We start from the raw sequence: 22,042 nt of genomic DNA, 5'->3' as shown, positions 1-22,042 counted from the left end.
TCACTGTAGCTGGGAAATCGTTCATCGTCATCGCTGACCGCCTCTCAGGCTGGCCCGTCGTGATACCATGCGGTAACGACACAACGTCCGCCGCCACCATCTGCAAGTTTAGGCATTACTTCAGCGACATGGGCGTCCCAGTGCGTTTCCGGACCGACGGAGGACGATAGTTTACGAGCCGGGACTTTGCAGCCTTCTTGACCGCTGGGGAGTCAAACATGTGGTGTCTTTGTCGCACTACCCACAATCCAACGGTCACACCGAGGCTGCGATCTAGTCAGTAAAACATCTGATTTTGAAGGTAGCTTCATCGGGCAACACTGACTGTGAAGAGTTTGATCGGGGACTGGTAGACTTCCGAAACACCCCGACCTACACCGGCCGTTCCTACGTCCCAGCGCACCCACAGTCCTTCCTGGAAAAGTGGCAGACCCAGACGAAACTGTGCGATCGACGAACTGCCAAACGTGCACAAGTCGTCGAGACCACCTAACAACGCGCATGCCCATCTCCTTCCCAAACTGAAGATCAACGACCAAATTCGGATTCAAGATCCAATATCTCTGCGTTGGGACAAAGTCGGCACCATCATGGGATTGGGCAAGTCACGAGCCTACCATGTCCGGCTACCGAGCGGCCGCGTCTGGTGGCGTAACCGACGTTTCCTCCGTCCTGTGCACTTCCCCACAGCAAGGCCCCCTGGTCTGAATGAGCAGGCCGCTCAGCGTGACGATCCAGCCCCTCGCCGTTCAGAACGTCTCAAGCTGAAGCAGTCCGCTTAAGACCTTGCTATGAGCGTGAAGGGGGAAGGGAGGTGTGGGTTAGCTTAGTGAGCTATCAGGTAGTTTAGATTGCTAGCGGGTAGTCTAGTTAGCTAGCGGGTAGTCTAGTTAGCTAGCGGGTAGTCTAGTTAGCTAGCAGGCGCCGTCTGGGAGCCCTGTACCAAGAGGCAACTGAGTCAGTTAAGCCCCAAATACACTGCCGAATTTTGGCTCACGGATGTGCGCGAATATGCAAGTCATCCTGTGTCGCGAACAAGTTCGGCATCTTTCTTGCCTGTTCTTGGCCGTTCGGGGACATGTCTGCGTCCACCACACGACTTTTAACAGTTGGTCACGACCGCCACGAAAGTTTCATGTTGCATGAAAAATTCGCGGCCGTTCGCCGAATGTGCACGAATGCAAAATGAACGCCGAATTGTCGCCAACATGTCGCCGACATGTCGCAGACAATTCGGCGTCCGATTCGCGGTGTTCGGCGAATTGTCGCCGAATTTTGACCGTTGAAATTTAAATTTTATTGGCAAATTTGTCGCCGACATGTCGCCGACTATTCGGGGACATGTCTCCGACATGTCGCCGAATGGCAAAGACTATTTGGCGACATGTCCCCGAATATTCGGCGAATTAATTACGATACGGCAAACGGGTCGCGGTGGGAGGTGTACACGGGGGCCTGTCTATCTATCTATCTATTTATGTATTATCTTTTTATCTATCTGTCAATTTATCTATCTCTCGATATATATATATATATATATATATATATATATATATATATATATATATATATATATATATATATATATATATATATATATATATATATATATATATACGGAATAAAATAATATTATAATAAATAGTAAACAAGAAAATATGAAAAACAAGAAGAATCATGAATATATAAAATAGTTATGGAACTAACATTTTCATTTATTTCAAAACTAATTCACTATTTATTACTTTATTTATTTCTTAATATCATTATTCTGTCATTATTTAACCTTTGTTTCATTTTCAGTTATTTAGATTTATTTCTTCTTTCAGTTACTGGTTTGTTTACTGATATTACGTAAACATTCATTCATTCTAGAATATTTGTTGGAGAGCAAAACAAAAACAAGTTACATATATACATTTTATTACACATACTATCATACATATTACCACACAAATTACCACACATGGTATTTACTCGCCCACAATTCTGTCCTTCTAGGCCACTGCTCCCCGGGTGTTGTAGTAGTCCATGAGGTAGGCGCGGATTCCCGTGCTTTTATATGGCACATGGGCATCAGATGATCAGCTGTCAGAAATCTTGGCACTGTCGGAGAATTGTCCCCGACATGTCGCCGACACTTCGGGGACATGCGAAGACAATTTGGAGACTTGTCGCCAGTTATTCCGCGACAAAAAAAACGTTAAAATTTCAGATTTTGAGCTCGGCGACATGGACGCCGAATAGTCGGCGACATGTCTCCGAACTGTCCCCGAATTGTCTTGAGCATTCGCCGACATGTCGCCGACATGTCGCCGAATGGTCACGAACTGTAAGAATCTTGGTCATGTCGGCGAACCGGTCGCCGAATTTTTTCACGAACTGATTCGGCGTCAAGTTCGTGGCCAAAATTCGGCAGTGTATTTGGGGCTTTAGTCGCGTCCCTCCACTCTGGCAAGGTGCTCTACACGCACCTGTACTCGTTTTCACTAGAATATAACCTACTTAAGAGACTTTTGTGTTTCCGTTATCCCTCAAGTACATACACACAACCTACAGTCTCCACTCAGGGTATTTCGAACATAAACAATCTTATAAACAAGATCGACATCAAGGAAGCATGCCACGTGCCCATATTGTAATGTGTATATTATAATGTACAGTCGACGATAGAGTAGTGTCACGGTTTTCAGAACGTTTAGCTTGGTGGCGGTATCTGCCAACTATACCACGGTGACGCATTCACTGGTGATGTTAGTAACGCGTTTCAGTGTGTACCGTGTGTGTGTGACCGTGAAATTATAATATTGTATAATATTATATTATATTATAATAAAATGTGGTTAGAAATATACCAGATTACATGAATTCAGTTTAGAAATGCGGTAATGAATGCCTTCTACATGATGATGACGATGACGAGGTAAAACATCACGAACAGTCTGAAACACTTTTTCTTATTAAACTTTGAAAATACCGCGTGCAATGCTGTCCTTAACAGAGGCAGGCAGTGACTAATGCTCCTTACCATCAAACAGCAAATAGGCTTGAGGGTCTGTTTAACTCGCAGCCTTAATTCCCGTCACTATAAAGCCTCAAAGACAATTCAGATCATCAAAAATCTAAAATCATTTATCCGTGAAGTTTACGTAATATCAAAGTATAAATACGTGTGTGTGTGTGTGTTGAGCGCGGCACGCCGCTGACTGGCTGACCCCTTGTCGCTGATGGACATGTCTCCCGTCCCCACCCAGCCTCTCTCTCTCTCTCTCTCTCTCTCTTTCCTATTTTTTTTAGGTATTAAAAATTATACGTTTCCACAGCCACTGACGTGACAGCTCAACTGCAGTGCCTGCGGACATAAGGGCTTTAATAGATTACCGCTGCTCCAGCCGTCAAGGCCCGCGGTCGACGACGCCATCATGTGAACGTTTATAGTCTATTATTACGTATATAAAAATTATATATATATATATATATATATATATATATATATATATATATATATATATATTTATATATATATATATATATATATATATATATATATATATATATATATATATATATATTTATTTTTTATTTTTTATTTTTATGTCCCTGCCTGTTGCGCCGGTAGGCATCTTCCTGGTGGGGCCTGATGGTCGACCCAAGGCTTCTTCCAGGTGGGGCCTGATGGTCGGCCCAGCCCGTTCTGGCGCAGGCGAGTGTTTATAGTGGCGCCATCTTGCATTGGCTCATGCTGCTCCCCGAACTCGTTCTTGATTCGCTTGGACGGCTTCCTCTAGAGTCCGGGTTGATGGGTGGCCTTCAGGACAGCATGTGGGTAGTTTTAAGCCACTCGGCGGTGACTGAAAAATCCGAGTGGTAGCGTGGGGATTCGAACCCGCGTCGTCCATCACGCCGTGAATGTGGGCCCAGTACGCTACCATTTCGGCCACCGCCTACCCAATATATATATATATATATATATATATATATATATATATATATATATATATATATATATATATATATATATATATATATATATATATATATATATATATATATATATATATATATATATATATATATATATATATATATATATATATATATATATATATATATATATATATATATATATATATATATAGATATATATATATATATATATATATATATATATATATATATATATATATATATATATATATATATATATATATATATATATATATATATATATATAAGATCTCGGCTGTCAGGGATTTTTTGTTTTTAGTTAAAAGGCATAACAATCTCCCATAATAAGTGCAGTATATTTTTAAATGTATCATAGTTTGATAAACAACTTAGAATTGCTCTTGACTAAATTTGAACGAAACTAAAGGCTCGTGTCAAAATGTAGCGACAGAGCCTAAAGAAAAAAATATTCATTAAGCGTTAGCGACGGGCACTTTTGATAAATATCTATCTTAAAATTATGGAGAGTGCACCTGTGACCACCGATCACCACAACAATACGATTTCGATAGGATATAATAATTTTCATGTCGCGTGGAGGGGTTGCCAGATGTCGCTTTCCGAACGAAACTTACTGGACAGTGTGACACTACTCTATAGCCGACTGTACATGTGAATGTATGACTGTACGTGTGGCGACACCCGGTCGGTGTCGCACAACAGGATGTTTAACAACACGTCGTGCTTTTGGCCGTGGGAAGCTGTGATGAACTGACACTAGGATCAGCAAATGATGACTTTCATCAGCCGTCATCAACCGGAAGCCCTACCCTTCCGGACGAACTACAAGCAAATAAAACCGAGCGAACAACGCGAAGATGGGGGAGAAGACGAGAGAAGGCAGCTGGTAGCGGGCGGGCGAGTGGTGCTCGCCGGCCCCGGGCACGTTGGTGTGGCTTGTCTCTGGTGGGCGTGCGACTCGCTCGCGTAAACTGTAAACTTTTGTGTACAACTGTTAATATAGTTAAAATACATTTTGTATTTGTACTTATCCTGTGAGAGAGAACTCTAAAGTGAACTAAAGTGAACTAAAGTGAACTTATAACGGCTACCGCTCGGCCACACATCACTTAACTAAAAGGCTATTGTATTATCTCACTTACTACAATCAACTGGAGCAAGCAGGCAACGGTACACCGGACCTGACGTGAGATAACAGTTCGCACCTTAAACTAAAAATAACACATAACATTCGCCACCTTAAAAATAACGCTTAAAAGTCGTTAACATAAAATGGTGTGCAGCGTGGTTACGAACTACTCCGAATTGTTATATCTCTCTCTCAACCGTAACTTCAGCGACGTGTGTGAGAGCAGAGACACAGAAGTGTGTACCTAGCGTTCTGCTGACGCTTCCTGCTTCGTGAGCGTCAAGTCAGCACCCAGCCACACCCGAGGGCAACGCCCCGCCCCGCCCCGCACAACCCACACAGCTCGCGCGCCCCGCCTCGCACAACCAAGTTTTCTCGGAGGTGTCTCGGCACTTGTTTCTTCCTACGACACAACTAGTCGTAGGTGCGCACTTTTCTTCGCCAGGCAACTCAGACATTTGAGGGTGACTGGTGGGCGTATATTGTCTGCCCGCCGCCAAACCTTCCCCGCTACCAGACGGGGGACGGCAGACCCTGCCACCCCTGCAGCCCTGCCCCAGCCACCGGCGAGGCGAAGGACGCGAACGTGCTGAGTAGTGGGGCATCGAGTTGCTATCTTCGAGGTTTTTAACACATTTTAGCTGACACAACATTGGATTCAGTAATTACACCACTTGTAACATGATTTCAGGTGAACTACTATTATTATGTTCACGTGTTTAGGGGTGTGGGGCCGTATCTAATCTATTAGATTTGTCAGCTGTTGATTTTTCTGGCGTGTGGATGTTTAATATTTTTCTTGAGTAACATTGTTACGCATTTTATGTATAGTCATTCATTTTATTTTCTCCTTTCATTTGTGTATTTTATTACACAGTGGAGAAGTTTTGTCTTGCTAATCCTCACCCATTATTTTCTTTCCTCTTTTTATGCATTATAGAAGCATCGGGGAGGAGTGAGCACATACTTAGCGGTGAATGATTATTACTTTAATTATTTTTGCAGCGATAATTTTTTTTTCTTTTACCATTTTACTCCTCATTTTACTAATAACTCTTTTTAATGGCAGAGAAACCTGACCCGCGGTTACAAGCTCTCACCGATGACTATGAGGGGTGGGTAGAGAGAAAGAACAGTGCCGTCAAGGATAACGGTAACTGTTCTCATGTAAGGAGTTGTAGCAGTCTTTAAAGGGTGCCTCCTCCTTCTTCTACGCTGCATGAGCAACCAAGAGGTATTTACTTACCTTACTAATCCCACAATGGCTTCTGCCCCTAATTACCCGCTAACAGTAACAGCAGTTAGGCCTTTCGCAGGTAGTAGGGAGGCAGATTATTCGGCCAGGGACTTCTAGTTTCAAAGTGAGATTGTCATGGACATTTCATTCGTGTCAGATCCGGGTGATAAAATATCTCAGTCGCTCGAAGGTCAATCCCGGAAACGGGAACGACGACCCTCTTAAACAAGAGCACGTTCACAGGACGGAAGGATTATGATGCGTTTCAGTCACTTTTTATTGAAACATTTGTGGAAGATGGGCAACACAGCCTCGTAAAGGGTGCTGTGGACACTATGCAAACGGGTGGCCTTTTTAACAGGCCAGTAGACGCCTATAGGCTATCTACTGATTTGATCTCGCGTTTTAAACAAGGAAACTGGACAGATGGAGAAACCATTTTTGTAGCTAATGCTGGATTATTACTAGAGTTCCTTGTGTACATGATTGTCCTTGCAGTTCCTCTTCGAAGGAGTGCAGTATCCCTTGACTACAGCCCCACTGGCAACCTACACGGTTTTATCAGCCAACTTTTATGGCACTTAAAGTAATTTTGAGTCCTTTTTGAAGCTTCTTTTACCGTCGACACGTTCGTCGGGGAGGGGGGCCTTCGACCCTCTGACCTAAACCTTTTTGGGTGTCACCAGCGGTAATAAAAAGAAAAAAATCCTTGGTGTGTTCTTTTACCCGTGGTTTAGGCATAAATTGTCAGATAAATAGGTGGACGGAAATTTGAGCTTTACGATCTCTTTTTTTTTTTTTTCATACACAGAATGTGCATAGTGATCGTCTGCAAAGACTAGCGCCGGCTTGAGGTTCAGCCTGACGGTGCTTTGTGTATCTTTCCACCACACGACTATCATCTGCATCCTCGCATCTACTAAGTTATGTTTGGTTCCTAAGCTTTTGCCTGGATCTTTTTCATGCGAGAAGGGGAGTGCTTGAGTAATACTTTTCACTCTAACCCACTATTTTCTTTTATTGCTGAGTTGATGCAAGGCAGTCAGTCTCCTTAATTTAATTGGAGCCGTAATAACCGAGGGTGTAGAATAACATAGGGATAGGTACTTTTTAACCTTGAACCTCATGTGCTTCTGCTTAAAACAGACTTTTTTCTCTGCAATGACAGACTTAACTGAACTTGACCAGATGATGTCCCTAACTTTTATTGTAACCAGCATGTGAATACCTGTAAGCCTTGGAAGTAAGCAGACAAGTCTTACTTACCTTTTGCTTGACATACCACTGTTACCCGCTACGGGAATTATTTTTGGCGTCACAGATGTCAGTCATCCACGTTCGTTACGATCGGGGGATAGGTGGACATTTGTCTTTTTAATTTGATGTTTATTAATGCTGGAATTACTTTAATCAATTATGCTGGAGTTATACATTTCAGTGGGATTTGTTACAACAGTGATTTCACAACTTGGTGACAGGATTTTCTTTTATAGTACTGTAGATCTGAAAAACGGAGTATTAGGAGTTAGTGGTGCTGACTGCCGATGGTTCTTATGTTCTCCGGACTTGTCCTTGTTATCACATTGTAACTATTAGGAGACTCTACGGATAACATTACCTCTTTTCACACAACCTTATCTATTGTTGTAAATCCCACCCGTCTCGAAGGCGTGCCGAGGGTAACAACACTGGCAATTAATTGTCACACAACGAGTGTTTCTCTGCGACAGTTTTGTGTCAAGGTGTGACTCGAAGGTTCAATGTGTAGCAGATCTTCTTCAAGGATTTTTCCTTTTTCTTTTTACTATTCCAAATAGCTCCATTCCCATGTATCCTAATGACAATTTAGTCAATTTATTTTTCTAGGAAGTATCATGTAAATAACTATTCGAGCTATTATTTTGTGTTCTCGGAATAGTACTGAGCTTCCATGTCCACGACTCTAGCCCTGTTTACATCGCCCTGTATGTACTTTGCCAATTTCTTGTTACTTCCATGATTATTTTTATTATCATTGGCATTTCCCGATGTTGTATCGTTAGGCGGGCTCTGACTTGTATATATATTTTTTAATGCAACCATAACAGGACCTCGTTTAACTAGTACACATTGTGCGACTGTAACATGGGTAGGTACACTGATTTTCAAGGTCGGGTGAGCCGCGAGGTCGTGACTTTTAGGGAACCGAGCGATGCAATGTGCATATTATAATGTACATGTGAATGTATGACTGTACGTGTGGCGATACCCGGTCGGTGTCGCACAACAGGATGTTTAACAACACGTCGTGCTTTTGGCCGTGGGAAGCTGTGAAGAACTGACACTAGGATCAGCAAATGATGACTTTCATCAGCCGTCATCAACCGGAAGCCCCACCCTTCCGGACGAACTACAAGCAAATAAAACGAGCGAACAACGCGAAGACGAGGGGAGAAGACGAGAGAAGACAGCGGGTAGCGGGCGGGCGAGTGGTGCTCGCCGGCCGCGGGCACGTTGGTGTGGCTGTCTTTGGTGTGCGTGTGACTCGCTCACGTAAACTGTAAACTTTTGTGTACAAGTGGTAATATAGTTAAAATACATTTTGTATTTGTACTTACCCTGTGAGAGAGAGAACTAAAGTGAACTAAAGTGAACCTATAACGGCTACCGCTCGGCCACACATCACTTAACTAAAAAGCTATTGTGTTACCTCACTTACTGCAATCAACTGGAGCAAGCAGGCAACGGTACACCGGACCTGACGTGAGATAACAGTTCGCGCCTTAAACTAAAAATAACACAACATTCGCCACCTTAAAAATAACGCTTAAAAGTCGTTAACATTATTGCCGGAGTTGGCGTTCACACAAAAAAGCTAGTAACGGGCCTCGACTCAGTTTCGTTAAAGAGTTGGTGGCACGAGGTTAGCGGTCAGTCATACATCCTGTGAAGGCCCCAGGGACGAAAGGCATCGACACGCCTCTCTAAGTCACTATTCAGTGTCCATGGCTGACAACCATACAGTAAGGCAGGGAGCACAAGTGACTCAAAGATTCAAATCCATGTTCCCCTGCATATACACATGTCGACAACGCCATATAGTCGCATTCTGCGAGTCAATAATACTGCCAATCCGTCGACTGACCATGACAAGACAATTTTTATGTACTACGCTACCAAGCTATATATGTTAAACATTTGGTGACCTCATGAATAATAAGAAAGAAGCTGGAAGCGCCTCCCTTGCACTCTATAGAACTCTCAGTCCAAGAGTAAAGGCCAGCCACTCCCTCAATATTTATCTGTACACTATAATTTAATGTTATAATAACAGGCAGTGGCGATCAGAGAGAACGTCATAAGTTGATAAATGCTTAAGAATCTTCCGGTTAAGGAGTGATTCGACAGCTTTAGAAAAACAGGACAGTAAAGCTACTGGGCGGAAGTTTGAGCAACTGAAGCAGTCACCCTTCTTCGGCACAGACTATATGTATGCGTATTTTCAGCAGGAAGGGAAGGTATATGTTGAGAGACAAGAAGAAAGAGATTGACGGGTGTCAGCACGGAAGCACTCCATCATATCCATAAGCCTTCTGAGGATTTTGGCCAGAGAGGGCATAGAAAACATCGCTCTTCAGAATTTTGATTTCAAGTATAGTGGAGTCAATGGGGGTGTGACTAGGAGGATTATGCCCAGCATAGTCCAGAGTGGACTTTTTAGAGAACGTGTGAGCGAAGAGTTCAGCTTTGGGCACATGTGACAGCTGTGCTGACATTAGGACTGAGGAGGGAAAGACGAAGTAAAATTGCTGGAGATATTTTTGGCTTGATGCCAAAAGTCCCTGGATGAGTAAGAGAAAGCAAGGTGTTGGCACTTTCTATTGATGTAGGAGTTTTTGTTAAGTCGGAGAAAAGATTTGGCATGATTCCGGGTAGAATATAAATATCATGGATTAGCAGAAGTGCGAAAGCTCAGGTACCTTTTGTGAGCTGTCTTCCTATCTTTGACAGCACGTAAACAAACATGATTGAACCTATGGGTTTTTAGCATTAACACTATTTGGCAGGTTCAGAGATGAAGTAGAATAGCCCGCTGGCTTGGAGATGCTTGAAAGTGACGATGGTGAATAGTTGTAAGGTACACATGAGTGGGTGGAATTTGAAATGTATATGTGTGTTGCAGTTTGCTTCTCAGTTTGTCACAATGTTTAGGCAAGCTCATACTATTCGGAGTTGACCGGGCAGAGTAAAGAATTTTCTGATTTTACAACGGCACCAGCGCCCTAGATACAGAAGCCAGCCGGCAGAAGACTCGGGGTCAACGACGAGACTGGGCGTGTGGTCGGTGCCGTGGTTGTGGCGACTCGATGGAATTTCACTGATTATATATAAGTGTGTACGCTTTGTAAAGACACGCACCAAAGTCTTCAAACATCTTTATTTAACCTGAGAGAGAGAGAGAGAGAGAGAGAGAGAGAGAGAGAGAGAGAGAGATGTTGGATTCGACCGCTTTAGCCACTCTACCACTTCCGAGAAGAGCAACCCCACGATATGGTTTGTGTTGTGTATCCACGGTAACACTAGCACAAGTTAACACGACCCCCACAGTGGGATAAAGTAGTGGTAATCAAACTACCACCACAATGCACACACTTATTTTAGTGGACAAAATGCTTACAGAATTGTCGTTTTAATGGCTCCAAGTCGTGTCAAAAGTACCTCATGGTACTCCTCCTTACCTTGGCCACGTTTTTTAGTCTGTTGTCCATTTCGTCGGCGGTGAGGTTGCCCAAGGTGTCCATGTTGAGAGAGAGCCACGGCGCGTGTTCCCTTACTGAAGCTTGAGCCTTCAGCATCATGCCTATCGTAAACTGGTCCCCGATGGCTGTCAAGTACTCAATCTGGTCCGTCGTCGCAAAGGCCATAACATCTTCCTCCGACGGCAGCTGTACCTGGAAAATGAAAAGCGTCAAGTCTAATTAAGCAGCACTTAAATCAGTAAATGTAGGTAAGTAGCAATGTACACTTTATTTTTTCAGGGCATCAGAAATGAGGAACGATCGTTGATGATTATGAAACATACTTTGTTGATGAAGAAAACGATCATATTTCATATCATTTAATACTGCGCTGTTATACCTTACAAAGGAAAAGTTGCATTAGATTGACAATCATAATTGTTTATGTCACAAGAACAAGTGATGTGGCCTGCTCATAGGAGGCTTCAGGTTAAAACAATGTGAGTACGTTAAAGATGGATTTTGATATACGTACGAAATAGATAATCTTAGGGTTTTCATAAGAAAATGCCAATCCAGTTAGTTTGGTCCAGGTTTATCATTGTGTGATGTCACAAAAATTAGATATGTAACAATTTTTCACCTTGGGTACAACCTGTTGCAAAGTGTATGACTATGAGTAGGTAGGAAGACACCTACCGAAACGGGCGTAAACCACTCCCAATGAGGATATACGGAAAACAAGGAGGGCGCTGCAAGCCCACCAAAGACCTTCCCCGTGTCCTCACTTTCCGTTTCCCTCTTGTCTCATCAACACCAGAGAGTAGTTCAGCATGCTCTCTAAAGTTAAATTCTACTACTTTCCACACCACACTACACAGACGCTACACATTATTTCCTCAAATTATATCATAATTCAACATGGCAAATTAAATACATGCCTCGAGGTCACCGCCGGGGACTTCCATTTAGTTTCTAGACATGAAAAATGTTATGATAGCTCTCCGAACTTTCTGTTTAATAATTTTTGCAACATTCGCGGTCTTCGTTCTAATTTACCGTCTGTGGAACACCATCTCTCCTCTTCTAAACCTCATCTTAACTTCCTCATCGAAACCAAGTGGAGCACATACTGTCTCACTCTCCCTTCGCTGAAATCTCCATCCTAGGAGATTTCAATGCTCACCACCAGCTTTGGCTTTCATCCTCTTTCACTGACCAACCTGGTGAACGAGCCTACAGCTTTGCTCTGCTCATTGATCTAGAGCAGTTGGTTCAGCACAATACTCGTATTCCCGACCGTCTTGGAGAAACGCCCAACATTCTAGATCTCTTCCAAACCTCTAATCCTACAGCCTACTCTGGCAAACTGTTCTCTTCGTTGGGCTCCTCCGATCACAACCTTATTTCTGTATCCTGTCTAATCGCTCCTGTACAGCCTCTGGACCCACCGAAGAGGCGGTGATTCTGGCATTTTGTTTCAGATCGGTGGGACGACCTGAGGATGTACTTATCCAGTTTCCTGTGGAATGATTACTGCTTCCAGGAAAGAGACCCCTCTGTGTACGCCGAGCGCATCACCGAGGTAGTCGTTTCTGGAATGGAGGCACACATTCCACGTACTTTCTCTACTCCTCATGCGAAAAAAGCCTTGGATCAATCACGCTTGTTCTCATGCTATCAGCTCACAAAAGGTAGCGGAACCTTCGCACTCCTGCAAACCATGATCGACTCACCAAAACCACTTTCATCAGTAGAAAATGACAACCTTTCTTTTTTTTCTAATTTTACTAGACTCCTGGCACCTAACCAAAAAATATCTCCTCCAATTTCATTTCTTCATCTTTCCCTCCTCTCCCAAATCGCAGCACCGCTGTCTCATATATCTCTAAGGCTGAACTCTTCGCTTAGACCTTCTCTTAAAAACTCCACTCTGCACGAGCCAGGGCATATTCCTTTAACTCATCCACCCTCTGACTCCTTTATGCCTGTTATTAAGATTCTTAAGAATGATGGTTTTTTTTTCTATGCCCTCTCTGGCCTCAATCCACAGAAGGCTGATGCCCCCTATTGTACTTAAAAACTGTGCTTCCGTGCTGACACCCTGCCTGGTCAAACTCTTTTGCCCTTGGCTTTCAACATCTACCTTTCCTTCCTGCTGGAAGTACGTCTACATACCGCCGAAGAAGAGTGACCGTTCCAATCCCTCAAACTACCGCCCTATAGCTTTAATTTCCTATCTATCTAAAGCTTTTGAATATATCCTTAACCGGAAGATTCATAAGCATCTATCCACTTCTGACCTTCTATCTGATTGCCAATATGGGCTCCGCAAGGGGCGTTCTACTGATGATCTTGCTTTCTTAACTGATTCCTGGTCATCCTCTCTTTGCCGTTTCGGTGAAACCTTCTCAGTTGCGCTAGACATATCGAAAGCTTTAGAGGCTGGCACAACTCTCTTATTTCTAAACTACGCTCCTACTGATTATATCCCTCTCTCTGTACCTTCCCCGTCGAAGGGGAGTCACCTTGTCGTGGTGACGGGGCTTGAAGCGAGGTCGGCGGCATCACCTACCGTGGTGGCTTGCCCACCGCCAACTAAGATTAATGTAGGTATACATGGTTCTGGGGTCTCTCAGGATAGGCCTATGGAGGAAGATGCGGAGGCTCATATTGAGCCTGCTGAGACTCCCTCTGTTCCAGTTCCTGTTGCTTCTAGTGGTTTTCCTGATCGGGATATGGAAACTGAGGAATCCCTTGGATATAGTATTGGGAATCCTCCCCGCGAGCATGTAACTTTGGGGAGTGGTGTGCGGCGGTCTGGCTCTAGTAGTGCGGCGTCCGGAGGGGGCGCAGGTTCCTTTGTTGGGAGAAATCTCGAGGTCCCTCGACCCGGCTTCTCTCGGGTCCCATGCTCCTCTTCTCGTCTTATTACCGTACCGAATCAGGTGGGTAAAAGGCAGTCTCTTTCAGGGGCTCGCCTGGAGCGCACTCGAAAATAGACATCTTCCTACTCCTACAGTGGAATTGTAGAGGCCTACGAGCCTCGTGGGAGGAACTCCGAGCACTGATATCTCGGTTTTCTCCTGCTTGTCTTTGTTTACAGGAGACAATGCTCGGAGACTACACTCACTCTAGTACTCCTGGGTATCGTGCCGTTTACAGTACCCCTAATCCTGGACAGGGCCACCATGGTGGCACCGGCATATTCGTTCGCTGTGATATCCCTTATGTCCCATTACAGCTTCACTCAACGTTGCAGTCTGTTGCTGTTAAGGTTTATTTGGGCAAATTTTATACATTATGTAGCCTTTATCTCCCTCCTGATGTTCCCGTTGACAGACACGATCTTGACGACCTGGTGCAGGAACTTTCCTCGCCTTTACTTTTATTAGGGGATTTTAACGGTCGCCATCCGTTGTGGGATGATGGTGCTACCAACCCACGCGGACTTTTAGTTGCTTCTTTTATTGAGGATCAGGGATTCTAAATTTTTAACTCTGGGGAGGTGACACATTTTCATAGACAGACTGGTACTTTTACCTCTATTGATCTTTCACTTTGCACTTCTAATTATCTTCCTGATTTTCGTTTGCGGGTCTTACCGGACTTGTATGGCAGTGACCACTTTCCAGTTTTATTGGAACGCATTGATTCTGTACCACAGTCACGCCTTTCTCGCTGGCGTCTAGATAAAGCAGACTGGCAGCAATTTACGGAACTTAGCTCCTCTCTTCGTCCGTTGGCTGACTTTGGAACTTTTGACAAGGCTGCAACCTATTTCACTGATGCCCTACATTCTGCAGCCGTTCAATCCGTCCCCAGGACGTCTGGCCAGTTCCCTAAACGTCCTGTTCCCTGGTGGAACGCCGCTTGCACTACTGCTGTGCAAGAGAAGCGTGCTGCATTCTCTCGACTTCGTCGTCACCGTGGGGACCCCCAGTGTTTGGATGCTTTTCGGAGAGCGCGTGCTCGAGCACGACGCACTTTCAAGGAGGCTCAACGAATTTCTTGGAAGGCTTATCTCTCTTCCATCACTACCAGAACTACACTCACAGAAGTCTTTAACAGAGTTCGTAAGATCTCTGGGAAGTTTTCCCCCCCTCCCCCTCCAGTGTTATCGCATGCAGGGGAAACGGTGGTGGACCCTAAGACTGTTGCTGACCTATTCGCCAAGCACTTTGCCAGTGTCTCTAGGAAAGATCCTACTGCACCAGGGGCTCGTCTCGATTTGGAATCACTCGGCGTTAACTTCGCTTCCACCGGAGGGGAATCTTATAATATCCCATTTTCTCTCTCCGAGTTGAAGACGGCTTTATCCCAGTGTCATGATTCCTCGCCAGGTCCAGACGACATCCCTTATGCTTTCTTACGCCTCATGTCTGACTGTGGTTTTACATTTTTATTGGATCTTTACAATTTCATTTGGCGTACCGGTGATTTTCCATCTCTGTGGAGTGTGGCTGTAATTATCCCCTTTCTGAAGCCTGGGAAAGATCATCTCCAAGCAATTAACTATCGTCCTATTTCTTTAACATCCTGCATTTGTAAAGTAATGGAGAAGATGGTGAATGTCAGGCTTATGTGGTACTTGGAGAGCCGGAATTTATTGACTCCGGTGCAATATGGTTTCCGAAAGATGCGCTCCACTTCGGATCCTCTTTTATCCTTGGAGTCCTCAGTTTGTGAGGCGTTTGCCAATAATCACCACCAGGTGACCGTGTTTTTTGATCTGGAGGAGGCCTATGACACCTCTTGGTGTCATGGAATTTTACTTAACCTGTTTGAGTTTGGTCTTCGTGGCCGTCTCCCTGTTTTTATTCAGGAGTTTTTATCTCGTCGTCTTTTACGGGTTAGAGTGGGGAGTACTCTTTCCGAGGTTTGTCCACTTCAGGATGGTGTACCACAGGGAAGTATTCTCAGTGTTACGCTATTTGCTGTGGCTATTAATGGAGTCGTTGGTGTCCTGCCTGATGGAGTTCATAGCTCCTTATATGTAGACGATTTATCCATTTCGTTTTATGCGGCAAGGATGTCGTTGATTGAACGAAAACTGCAATTGACTATTAACAGAGTCGCCAATTGGGCAAATACGCGCTGCTTTCGATTTTCGTCCTCAAAGACAGTAGCTATGCATTTCTGTCGTCTTCGAGGCGTTCATCCGGACCCTGACTTATTTATATCTTGGTAATAGGCGACTGTCCTGTGTAGAGACGACTCGTTACCTCGGTCTTTGATAGCCGCCTAACCTGGATGCCTCATTTACGTTACGTTAAGGCGGCTTGTCAGAAAGCCCTGTCCCTCCTTCGTGTTTTAGCTCATACCTCTTGGGGTGCAGACAGGGACACGCTACTCCTCCTCCACAGAACACTCATCCTTTCCAAGTTGGAATATGGCTGCGAGGTATACTCCTCCGCCAAGGAGGCTCACCTACGCGTGTTGGACTCAGTACATCACGCTGGGGTACGCTTGGCTACTGGTGCATTCTGGTCTTCACCGATACCTAGCCTCCTCGTGGATGCTGGCGTCCTGCCTCTGGATTTGAGACGCCAGTCCTCTCTATTCCGTTGCTGGTTCCGCGTCCAACGCCTTCCAGAATCAGTTCCTTGTGTGTCAATTTTGCGGGATTCCCGTTCGCCTGCATATGATGAGCGACCTAGTCTCCCTAAACCTTTTGGGTTTCGGGTAGCGTTTGCCATGACACCGTTGTCTTTCCCTCCCATTCCTATCTGCCTTTATCGAGTACCTAGGGTTGGATACTGGCAGTTGCCCGGTGTATCCGTGTGTTCTCCCACTATAGATAGTAAGAGAGATTTACCGCCATATGCGTCCCGAGCCTTATTTTTAGAGCATTTCACTGAACACTCGGACTCCATCCCTGTCTTTACTGATGGCTCTAAATTGGATGCTGGAGTTGGCTTTGGTGTTGTGTTCCCCTCCTTCTGTTGGGGAGGTAGTCTTTCTTATGTTGCTTCTGTATTTACTGCAGAGCTGCCTGCAATAGTCCTCTCTTTACAGATTATTTTTACCCTTCCTGTGGACTCTTTTATGATTTTTAGTGATTCTCGTAGCGCTCTTTCTGCGCTGGGTTCCTTTACTCCCTCTGTTAATCCCCTAGTTTTATCTGCTCTCGAGTGGCTGTATTTGCTCAGCAACAGGGGGTATCGGGTTGGGTTCCAGGACACGTTGGCGTACACGGGAACGAACGAGCTGATGGACTTGCAAGGGAGGCAGCAGCTAGAGCTGCCCCTCCTAGTGATGTACCATGTACAGATATGTTTCCAGAGATTCGCAAGGCAATTCTTGCCAGTTGGCAGGAGAGGTGGAATGCTCGGGGTGCGACTTCCAAAATGGGAGAGATTACCAAGACTGTATCTCGTCCTTGGTCATACGAAAGTGTCCGTGACCGTCGCTCGCAGACAGCCTTGACCCGTCTTCGGACGGGTCATACGCGTCTAACACATGGTTACCTCATGTCCCGGGGAGTGCAGCCTTATTGTGATGACTGCTTGGTTCCCCTGACCGTGCGGCACTTGCTGGTCGAGTGCCCCAGTTTGGGGGACCTGCGAGTGCGATACCTGTCGCAGTGTCGGGGAGAAGACGGATCATTCCGTCTCTCGCTGATGCTGGGAGGGAGATGCCTTTCCCCGGGACATGAGGTACTTCTCTTTATGGAGAAGGCTGGCCTTCTCCATGAGTTATGACCGTTTTCTGTGTGATTTGTTTCGGCTCGTTTTGTTTGGCTTTGCTCTTAGTTTACTTTTTTAGGTTCCTTTTTTTAGCCCTTTTAGTTTAGTTTTTTGTTCTTTTCTTTAGTTTATGAACTCATTGAATGCGGCGCCATATGACCCTGGCTGTTGCGGCGCCTAATTTAAATCAATCAATCAATCAATCTCTGTACCTTTGTCTCCAGTTTCCTTTCCGACTGTTCTATCTCTGCTGTGGTAGACGATCACTGTTCTACTGTTCTACCCTTAAGCCTATGAACAATGGTGTCCCGCATGGCTCTGTCCTGTCTCCCACTCTTTCTAATATTCAGCAATGATCTTCTTTTAACAACAAACTGTACGCTTATATTTGTACGCTTATGACTCTACTCTACATTATTCAACTTCTTTTAACAGAAGACCCTCCCAACAGGAATTACAAGACTGTAGACTGGAGGCTGCAGAACGCTGAACCTCAAACCTTGCCATTTCCGACTTGGGAAGAAGGAGCCTGATGGCCTTCAACACCTCAAAAAGTCAACTTTTCCGCCTATCCACTCGACACAATCTTCCAGACACCTACCCCGTATTCTTCGATAGCACTCAACTGTCATCTTCTTCTACACTAAACATCCTCGGTCTATCCTTAAATGGAAACTTCACAGCTCTCACTAAATCAGCTGTATCGTCTCCGCCAGTTCGTTTCCCCCGCACAGTTGCTATCCATATACAAGGGCCTTGTCTGCCATCATATGGAGTATGTATCTCACGTATGGGGGAGTTCCACACACACAGCTCTCTTAGACAAGAGTAGATTCTAAGGCTCTTCGTCTTATCCCCGTCGAAGGGTAGTCACCTTGTCGTGGTGACGGGGGTTGAAGCGAGGTCGGCGGCACCACCTACCTTGATAGCTTGCCTACCTCGATAGGGCTCGATGTCCACTGACCTCGTGGACCAAGTGCTAACCCCTCATCACCAGTAGACGGGGCTTACTGCTTACTGTGCCCGCCATTTTACCACCTAGGGCAGGGCTATTGTCTCCCTACATGTTTGCCGTGCGTTGCGTCCCGTATACTTTCCGTGCCTTCTCATCTGGGAGTTGAGTCCGCCGCGGGGCGGGGTATAGTACCCTTCGGTGGGCAACACGCTCCTTTGGTGGGAGGGTTGGGGTAAGACGGGTGGTTCGGTGTGGTTCCTCTGAGTCAATCGGCTGGTCATGTGTTGGCTAGAGGCAAGCGGTTACTGTCGGGTAGGCGACCGCAGTGGCTGCGTATACTTTCCCACTACCCATGGGGCTGTTGGTTGCTGTGACACTGTGGTCTGTCCCCACCATCCAGCCTACCTTTGTTGGGCTCCGTGGTTCATGGGGATGTGGGTAAGTGAAACTATAACTCCTAGTGCATAAATACTACTACTCCACTACCCTGGCCTGCTGTGAAGGAACGTGACCATGGGTCTTTAAGATGGAGGTGATGGGCCAGACCAGAGAATCTCCTCTTTAGGCCCGGTATCCCTCAACTTCCAAGGGTGGCAGACGGGACTTGGGTGGCGGTGGCTGAGTGGTTAGCGTACCGGCCCCCCATTCGCCGCGTTGTAGATGATGCGGGTTCGAATCCGCTGCTACCACCTGGAATTTTTCAATCACCGCCGAGTGACCTATGACTACCCACATGCTGTCCTCTCAAAGCGGACTCTAGGGTAAGGGCTCCAAATGAAATAAAAAATGAACTTCGGGGGGCAGCATGAACAAAGAATAATGGCGCCACTATAAACAATTGCCTGCGCCATGACGGGTTCGGGGCGACCATCAGTCCCCTAAGGAATAGCCTACCAGCGCTATAGGCCACATGTAAAAAAAATATAATGAAATAAAAAAATAAACCACAAGAAACGCTTAACATTTAATGGTCTCCTCATTTAACCCCCACACACAAGTCTTTCCCGTCGCCGTAGGTGTGTAGCGACACCATCCACTGGATAGGGCGATACGGGAAAATGGTAACAATCCAGGCTTTGAAGATGACGTCCTAGATATAGACGATCAGGCGCCACAAGCTAGGTGGTGGAGCGGCAGCGTGGTGGGGCCGCGACGTCCCAGAAGTAGGGGCCCAGGTGCCACAAGTTAGGTGATGGAGAGGCAGTGTGGTGGGGCCGTGACGTCCAAGATGGAAAAGAGCAATGACAGGGGCAGCAGACTGGCAGGGCACTGGTCAGCAGCAACCCCGAATGACTGTGAGGGCTGAATGGAAAGCCGTGGTAAAGATGTTGAGACAGTGTAGTCTGGCTCCCACCTCTGCGCCGGTTATCCACATCGCGTCCGTTCGAACCCTCGGAGAACTGAAGCAGGAACCGAAGCGCTGCTTATACGGAGGTGAATTAAATAAGTAGTCTTTCCCTTACACCTGCCTCTCTTCCTGACGTCCGCCTGTCCCCTGATACTTCCTTACGGTCCTCTCTCATCACCATCTCGGAGCGCTACCGATTTGCGAGGGAAGTACTTAATGTACACAACCAGGAAAGGGTGTCCTTTGCTAAGGAGAAGCAATTTACCCTCATCAAGATGTCCAGCCCCGGAATGACACATGCCGCTGCCCTTAATGTTCATGTCCATCGCCGTTCTACTACTGCCAAGTCTGGCCATCACACAACCTCAGTTTTGCCTGAAAAGGCCGAATAGTGCTAGGGTCAACCCTCCAGCGAAAGACCACTGTGAAAACAGGGAGGCCCCTCTTCCGGGCGCGCCCTGAAACACCTACAATAAAAATTCATCATATTGCAGTGGAACTGCCACGGGATGCGAGGAAGCTGGGAAAAACTCCAGCTATTAATTAAAGACTCCCAGCCGCAATGTCAGTGTCTACAAGAGACACTCTTAGGAGCAAATGTTCTTCCTCCCCCACGCAATTACAGTGCCATATACTCGCCAGTGGATCCCACACAAGATCCTTCGGGAGGTACGTGTCTCTTTATCTCTAATAGCATAGCTCATACTCCACTCTCCCTGAATACTCCATTGCAGGCCGTTGCTGCCCAAATCCACATAACATGTACCTACACTATATGCTCCCTGTATATCCCACCCAGCACACCAATCAATCGGCAAGAACTCCTAACACAGGTACGCCAGTTGCCCTCACCCTTCTTAATAGTTGGGGATTACAACAGTCGGCATATACTATGGGAGGATGACATCAACAACTCAAGAGCAGCCACTGTCGCATCTGTAATTGAAGTCCTAGATCTCTGCATATTAAACAGCGGTCATCCAACACACTTAAATATGCAAACTGACACTAAGTCAATTACTGACCTCTCACTCAGTTCCCCCGACGCTTATCTTGACTTCAGATGGGAGGTATCAGATGGTCTATATAGCAGAGACCCCATTTTCATCTCCCATTCCACTTTACAACCGTCACCTCGATTACCGCGTTGGAAATTAGATCGGGCGGACTGGGAGCTTTTTCGAACCATGAATCACACAGAGACAACAATCCCTGATATTGAGACAACCGTGGAAGCAGTTATCTTTTTACGGTGCTTGTTAATCCCACAGACAACGGGAAATACATTACGTTGGCCTGTGCCATGGTGGTCTGACGAGTGCAAGCAGGGAGTGGCTTTCCGTCACCGGGCCTTCAATCGTCACAAGAGGCAGAGGACAGAGTTCAACCATACCGCCTACAAGAAAGCACGGGCAAAAGCACACCGGACACTGAAAAAAGCACGACGATCTTCATTTGCCAGTTATGTATCCCCACTTAATTCACTGACGCAGATGAAACAAGTGTGGACGAGGGTGCACAAAATAGCAGGAAAGTTTTCATCAAGCCCACCACCTTCACTTAAAATGAACGTTCCCTTCTCCATGCGGGAACTACAATTAGCTCTTTCCCGTTGCAACGACATCTCGCCGGGTCCCGATAATATCCCATATGCCATCCTCCGACACCTTAGTCCTACTACCATAACCCTGTTGCTCCAAATATACAACAAAGTTTGTCAGACTGCTATCATACCAAGTTGGTGGCACAAAGCTATTGTACTTCCCATCTGTAAATCTGGGAAGGATGGTTCACATCCCTTACACTACCGTCCCATCGCTATAACATCCTGCCTCTGCAAACTCTTGGAAAAGATGGTAAACTTTCGCCTAGTACACCATCTACGTAGAATGAGGAAATTGAAAAAAAACATGACATTGTGGAATCTGAATGCAGATTACAACCACAGTATTGGTTATTCTCTCGGACCCAATGTACCCCCCGAAAAGTGCAAATGT

General features: G+C 45.6%; 1 protein-coding gene across 1 annotated transcript in view; it reads right to left on the bottom strand.

Annotated features, from left to right (window-relative positions):
- The window catches only part of LOC126997872 (polycystin family receptor for egg jelly-like), a 345,158-nt gene that overhangs the window by 151,414 nt on the left and 171,702 nt on the right, over positions 1-22,042 (bottom strand). Inside the window, exon 21 of the mRNA XM_050859085.1 lies at positions 11,054-11,266. Within this exon, the coding sequence (XP_050715042.1) occupies positions 11,054-11,266 (213 nt within the window). The remainder of the gene's footprint in view (positions 1-11,053; positions 11,267-22,042) is intronic.

Source organism: Eriocheir sinensis, chromosome 13 (genome assembly GCF_024679095.1).
Source record: "Eriocheir sinensis breed Jianghai 21 chromosome 13, ASM2467909v1, whole genome shotgun sequence".
NCBI classification, from domain to species: Eukaryota; Metazoa; Arthropoda; class Malacostraca; order Decapoda; family Varunidae; genus Eriocheir; species Eriocheir sinensis.
Note: the sequence above shows the minus strand (reverse complement) of the source record. Positions and strands in the feature narration are given on the sequence as shown.